The 7625-nt window shown below is 33.9% G+C and overlaps 1 protein-coding gene across 1 annotated transcript in view; it reads right to left on the reverse strand.

The window, feature by feature from the left end:
* Positions 1 to 249: 249 nt before the first annotated feature.
* Positions 250 to 7625, reverse strand: part of LOC111713951 (toll-like receptor 6) — an 18849-nt gene continuing 11473 nt past the window's right edge. Inside the window, exons 7-10 of the mRNA XM_023488950.1 lie at positions 5826 to 5891; positions 5313 to 5378; positions 4002 to 4083; positions 250 to 3155 (exon numbers count right to left, since the gene is read on the reverse strand). Of these exons, the coding sequence (XP_023344718.1) occupies positions 525 to 3155; positions 4002 to 4083; positions 5313 to 5378; positions 5826 to 5891 (2845 nt within the window). The 3' untranslated portion in view covers positions 250 to 524. The remainder of the gene's footprint in view (positions 3156 to 4001; positions 4084 to 5312; positions 5379 to 5825; positions 5892 to 7625) is intronic.

The following is a 7625-nucleotide window of genomic DNA, read 5'->3' on the forward strand; positions in this document are numbered from 1 at the left end:
GACTCTGATTGGTTGAATTTTATACACTTTTCAGGATACAAGTACAAGATTAGGTTAGTCTCGATATTATGGAAAAGAGAGGATCAAGCATTAATCTCGATAATCAACCATACTAAAGTTTTCAGCTCAGGTTACATAAAAAGATTTCAGTTTTTGAACTTTACGCACAAGACCTCAATGCAAAACAAAAAAAGGGAAAAAAATAAATTGAAATTGAATTGAATTGAATTGAATTGAATTGAATCACTTTTAATTATCTTGATGTAATGGCACAGTGTTCTGCAGTAGTACCCCGAGCTAAGATCTGTTTTGTAAACCAGGTCTCGTTTCTCTGCATCTAGTAGGAGTAACCAGGGTTCAGAGCAGAGAGATTAATCTCAACTCATGCAGAATTTACTCCAGGATCTATTCTTAGTTTAACCCGGAGTGAGGGAACTCATCCTAATCCTAGATCAACGGAGAAACACAATCTTGGTTAGAATCTAATCAATGTTTCAGATCACTTTATATATTTACACTCTTCACTAGTATAGTTTAGGTGTGAGTTGGGACTCCAAGGTTCTTTGTTCATAGATCTTGTTGTGCCCTGTGTGATGAGATAGGTTAAGATGGGCGGGAAGGTGTGGTACCTCATATATAGGTAGGGAGTAGTGCTGTAGTGCCCGGGCACTACCCGGAGGAAGATAGAACCTTAACTTCTCCCAGAACATCCTATCCGACCAGTGAATGGTCGGGTTGGATTTCAGGATCAGACGCATATCCGGGTCCAAACTTCGACTAGGAATCTCTCCAAGAAAGATAATGATACACTTGCCTCGACTCTTTAATACATCATGAAGTGCAGATTTAATATCATATCTACACCACTCATGAACCAGGAAATGTTTGGATAGAACAAGGACGGTTCTCCGACTAGAACTAACAGCTTCAATTATAGAATCCGCAACATAGGAATTGTGCGGAAAGTCTCTGTAGTGTAAACACAACCGATGGGATGGATCACCATGTTCTAACTCCGGGCTCAAGACTTGACTTACAAAGTTTTCGTCCTTTATACTGTAGGTTATGTAGGCGTCGTACATCTTCTCAGTGTCCTCATCGCCCGAGGGACGTGAGTAGCAGAGTCGGAGACCCCACTGTGTAAAAACCCATACCCGGAGTTCCGTCCTGTAATAAATAACAACTCCAAACCCTACGCAGAGTACTGTAAGAATACTAAATCCTACAATGATGAGTGGAAGATGATCTGTGAGTACTCCTGGCTGCAGGAGTGTAATACTGTCAGTGAATGAACACTCTAAGCTCTGCATGATATATCGTCCCGGCGTATTTGAGTTGTTTGGGAAACAGGCAATTTGACTCAAATCTGTCGTCCTCGCCTTGTTCTCCTCGAGCCAAATGTTAAATTGAGTCACGAGGTTGCAATCGCAACTCCAGGGGTTAGATGCTAAGCTGAGTTCAATCAAAAACGTGTTCTTGTCTAAAGAGAAATGTCCCGGAAAGTTGTACAGCTGGTTGTTATCTAGGGTTAGGGTCTCTAGAGACTCAAGGTGGGTGAATGTACTCTCTTCGATCCAACTAATCCTGTTATGATCCAAGTAGAGGGACTTTAGACCTCTTAGAGTTTGAAACTCATATCCTTCCAACCGCTGAATATTGTTGTGGTCCAAATGGAGGGCCTCTAATCTTCTAAGTCCATAGAATGTATAGTTGAGAACTGCTTCAATATTGGAATTATTCAGAAATAAAACTCGAAGTTTCTTCCTGCCTATAAAAGAATGGCTTGAAAGAAGTTGGAAGTTGTTACCGTGCAGATAAACTTCAGTTGCATCCATAGGTATAGCTGTTGGTGGCTCAATGAACTCACTTGAGGCACAGTCTACAATATTAGTACTCCAGGGCTGATCATGATAACAAGTACAGTTCTCAGGACATGTCATTTCACAATCACAGGCATCAAAGTCACAGCAGTGGCACAGAGGGAAACAATGTGCCGTGTAGGGACATAGGAAATCTGACGGCTTTGCTTCAACCAGAGGAATGTATGCATTCTCCTGAGAATACATCAGTTTGCAGTAAATAGATTCTAAATCTTTCACAAACGGATATCTGGCTCCCCTTCGCACACCATTGATTGTTTTTAACCATTCCAGGTTGCAATCACAGAGAAATGGATTTCCTCCAAGGTAAAACTCCGGACGGGTTGCGGTTTCTCCAAGTCTAGGTTCAGACAGACCGACACTGCTTGTCTCCAGTTTGACAATTTGATTTGCGTAGAGATCCACTCGAACCAAACGAGTTTTGTTTTTAAACGTATGAGGATCCACTCGCGTAATTAAGTTATCGTTAAGTGAAAGAAGCTGAACCCTATCTGGAATAGATTTAGCACTGATGGTTTTCAATTTATTAAATGAAATATCCAAAGTTAGAATATTAAGCTCAGATTCTTTGTCGAAATAGTTTCCAATATCCTCTATCTCATTCTTATGAATATCCAGCCAGGTTAGGGAGGGGGGAAGGAGAAAATAATCAAACTTCTGTATCCTGTTCTCTGATATGTTTAACCAACGAAGGTTTGGAAGGTCACCGAATAATCCAACTATATCAGGAATTAGATTAGAGTCTAATCTCACAGCTTGAAGTTTTCTATTCTGGTTGAAGGATCCTCTCTCTACCCCGCTAATCCTGTTCCCAGCCAGATTCAGGATCTGTAAGTTGGTCAGGTTTGCAAATGAACCCTCAGATATCAAACTGATATCATTCTCATCTAGCTTCAGTCCAATCAATGAAGAAAGATGAACTAGGGGTGACGTGTCAACTTCTACTATCCCGTTCTTCCCTAGATCAACTGTTTTCAAACTTATCAAGCTACTCAGGGCGGATGGAATAGTTTTAAGTTGATTGGAGTATAGGTTTAGATCCTGAAGCAGGGTTAGGTTTGAGAATGCCTGGGGATGAATCTCTACCACTGAGTTGTTCTCCAGACTGAGTGTGTTGAGTGCAGAAAATCCGCGAAAACTGTTAAAATCCACGGAATCTATTCTGTTCCGGGAAAGTTTGAGAGTGTGTAGGTTGACTAAGCCCCGAAATGAATCCTCAGGAATAGTTTCCACCAGATTCCGGGACAAATCCAGGATCTGTAAACTACCCAGCTCCTGTAATAAAAACTTAATTAACTTAACTTATTAAAAATGTCGTCAAACATCAACAGAATGAAATTTCAATGACATGAAACCTCTCACAGAGATTCTAAATATCTTCAACATATGCCCTGCCCCTACTCCCCCCCCTCCTTCTCACATTCATGGAGTAAATGGTCTGAAAGAACTGTCTTTTCTTGGGTTGAAAAGATAATTTGAAGGTTTAGTGAGGATAGAACAAATGTTGAACCAGTGATAAAATCCTAGAATTTCTTTTATTCTTTATATTGAACCCAACCTACTCCATGGAGTGATAGCAGACAAGGTTTTAATTAGATTGGAAATAGATAATTAGTTTAAATTCAAAGTTTCAATTTAATTCTGTTAACAAATATAGGGATAGAAATGTATCCCCCCCCCCTTAACCAGCTACCTACTCTAACCCCCTTTTTACTATCTATTTAAAAAGTAATTGCTTTTAAAGTTGACATTTTCATTTTTAAAATGTTGATAAATTATTGTTATTGTTTTAATATTTGTTACTGAATAATTTAAGTACTGCTTTTATTTTTGATTTCTGTTTTTTTATTGTTATTGTTGCAATTATTGTAATTGTAATTGTAATTGTAATTGTAATTGTAATTGTTATTGTAACTGTACTTGTTATTGTAATTGTAATTTAAATTGTAATTGTAATTGTTATTGTAATTGTAATTGTAATTGTTATTGTTATTGTTATTGTTATTGTTATTGTTATTTTTATTGTTATTGTTATTGTTATGTTTATTGTTATTGTTATTGTTATTGTTATTTGTTATTGTTATTGTTATTGTTATTGTTATTGTTATTGTTATTGTTTACCTGAAATAGGTTGGTGTTCAAATACTGAATTCTATTCTCAGCCAGGTTTAGCAAAACCAGTTTCTCCAGACCAGCAAATGTCCTAAAAAATATTAGATTTAAAAGATGAGTTTGCAAATTATTTAAGTAGATATATTTTACAATATGATAACAAACACATGCAATCCAAACAGCTATATAAATAATGCATCCATCTTGAAGAACTTGAAAACTTTAAAGGGTCGCACCGCATTTTCCTTTATCTTATTAACTCACAGAAATATTTTTTTATTTTTAAAAAAGTAATTGGCAAACATAGATATTTGCGTAAAAGCGTGCAGATTTGTTTGCACAGTGCAAAATAAATGTAATAAAAAGTTAACTGCATAATAACTTTAGATCAGAATTACTATCATTCTAAATCAATTGAAATATGAAGCTACATGTTCAGATATTTTAACCCTTTAAAGGCTGAGGGGTCTGAATCTGTGTATAGCCTCGGGGGGGGGGGCGGGCGCCAAAAAAGACGATAGAAAAGAGGTATACGGTTGAAATGCATGTTCATAGCCCAATTTTTCATGGCCAGCTCAAAGAAAAAAAATTGACCGATAACTTGTTCAGATATTTTAAAGAGAAGAATTTTGAATTAAAGATGGATTGAGCAACAATATCGTCGCTTCTCTACCTTAATGATATCTTAAGGTTTACAGGGAACCTTAGTTAATCAAACATAAACATTTCTAAAATGAAGGGTCACTTGAAATAACATTAACAGTCCCTTTAAGTGTTAAATCATTTAGAAAAAAACTAAGAACATTTTTTACTTACAAAATAACTATTTTTATTTTTTAACAGAATGAAAACATTAATTGGTTAAAACATTAGTTTCGAAATGAATTGAATTTTGAATAATCATTCATTTCTGAGTTTGAATTTAACAACTTGAAAATCTACAAATTTCCTGATTCATGCCACCCCCCCTCTCATGTTAATAGGGGGGGGGGGGGGCTTTCAATTGATTTTGTGATTTAACAAAAGAGCAACAATATTCGAATTCCCAAACCTCTTGAATTAGAAAAAATACGTTCTCGCCTCAAACTCTGATTTGTTAAACTTAATCTTTCTTGACAACTTTTTGTATCTAAACTCTAAAATTCTGTATAAGCAAATTCTAGATCAAATTCTAGATCAAATTGCAAAAATTTTAATTATAAGGTTGCAAAGATTAATAGATTAGAATATTAAAATTTGAGACGAATTCTCAGTTCTTTTTTTATTTCCCCTGACTGGCTTTGCTCTCGATTTAACATGACTCGCTATGCTCGCGTTTACCTGTCTGAGAGGCAGGTTTGGCAGGGGGGAGCTGGACATGTCAGACACGGCGTGGAAAACTCATTCCTAAATAAATCATTAAAATAGTTGAAAATTTCATACCATTGCCACAAACTCTGATTTTCAAATCACTATATCTTTGCAACCCAATGTTCTAGACCTATAAATTCTGTCAGATCAAATAATCTCAGTTTGAAATATCAAAGGTTTACACCATCAAGTTGAAAAATTATTGAGATTAGAAAATTTAAGTTTGTGGCAGAGACTCAATTTCTTTGTCAACAGAAACTGAACACTGCCACATTCTCTAGTTTTCCAATCTTTATATCCATGTAACCTAATTGTGTAAACCTTAATTATAAATCAAATCTTGACTATTTGACGTAGCAGAATTCATAGTTTAACATAAAAAAGGTTTATCAGGTTAAAAGATAAAAGAATTATGAAATTTACAACTTGTGGCAAATAATTAGTTCTGTAAGAAATTATAAAAAAAAAATCTTAAAAAATTACCTTGATAAATCTAGAATGACAAGATTTGGAATTGGCGCAAAAATCCGTGATGAGAGAATGGATAATCTACAGAAAACAATATTTTTATAAAAACAGTTTTAAAACCAAAATAAAATGGTATGAAAAATGGGTTTTATGTAGTTTTTTTAACGCCTTACCAAAATCATAAACCTAAACCTAAACCTAAACCTAAACCTAAACCTAAACCTAAACCTAAACCTAAACCTAAACCTAAACCTAAACCTAAGCCTAAAACTAAACCTAAAACTAAAATCTGAACCTAAAACCTAAACCAAAACATAAACCTAAAACTTAAAACTTAAAACTTAAACTTAAATCTAAACCTAAAATCTAAACCTAAACCTATACTTAAATCTAAACCTAAACCTAAACCTAAAACCTAAACGTAAAACCTAAACCCAAACCTAAACCTAAAACCTAAACCTAAACCTAAACCCCTCTTCAAAATAATTAGACAAAGAGATGAACAGTATATGATATGTGACAATGCAATAACGGTATCGTATAAATTCGAAAACAACAATTTAAAGATTAAAACGTATGAATGAGGATGAATAGAGAGGGTTTAGGAAGGATGGAAAGATTGAAAAAGAATAAATGAATGAATGAAGGGTTTAAACTTGTTGTTGTTAAGGTTTTAACGGTTTTAATAATAGATACTGTAGATATACCTCGGTAACCAGAGAAATTATATAGATAGATAGATAGATAGATAGATAGATAGATAAATATGAAGATAGATAGATAGTTAGATAGAAACAATATAATATGGGTGTCTGCTCTATATACACTTAAATTACAGCTCCTGTAAACGTTCAGACAGATAGATAGATAGATAGATAGATAGATAGATAGATAGACAGAAAGACACCCAGACAGATAGATACATAGAAGATATAAAAGTAAATTTATGCATAAAAGTATAGATAGATAGATAGATACGGATAGCATGATACGCATTGACAGATAAATGTATGACTGATGTACCAAATGTATTTATCCATTATATATATATATGATATTCATCTATATTTTTTATATTTATGCATAGTTATAAATAGGAAAAATATATTATTGACATATTGATAAAAATATATATATAGAATATAGAAATTAAAAAATAGTATTGAAAAATTACAAAACAATGAAAAGTTGAATTTCAAAATTGAATTAATTTCTTTCTTTATAATATTGCAATGTATAATTAAAAGAATCCCGAAAACAAAACATTTAAGAAAGACATAATTATTCAAATATATCTTTAAATGTATATACATGTAAAAAAGTTAACAATAAAAATATTGTAAATAAACAATAAGCAATTGATTAATTATCATCATCACTATAGTTTCAGTAGTAAATATTTCCATTTACTGATAGCGCCGATTGAAGGATTCATAACTCTAATAACTCTAATTGGAAAATGAGATAGATAGAAAGATAGATGTTACCGCCATACTATTGCTATTAGTTCAGAATTGACTACAAACACATGACTAAACCATAATTGGATCAGGCGCTAATGGACTCGGCATACAGGAGTGAAATATATATATCTTTAAAGAATAATAGATACATATTAAAAGAAGTTGAAGAAATGAGATGGAGGTGAAAATTTGTAAACAGCGTGTAGTCCCCCATTAGAATTGAATACATTATAATAATATAGTATTTACAGCTAGCACCAGTATACAACTACTCAATCATCTGTATTTGGTAGCTTCCCCCCCCCTCCCCCTCGTTTCTCCCCAAAATCTATTATAATTTTAATACATCCCC

This window comes from Eurytemora carolleeae, unplaced genomic scaffold, assembly GCF_000591075.1.
Source record: "Eurytemora carolleeae unplaced genomic scaffold, Eaff_2.0 scaffold888, whole genome shotgun sequence".
NCBI lineage: Eukaryota > Metazoa > Arthropoda > Copepoda > Calanoida > Temoridae > Eurytemora > Eurytemora carolleeae.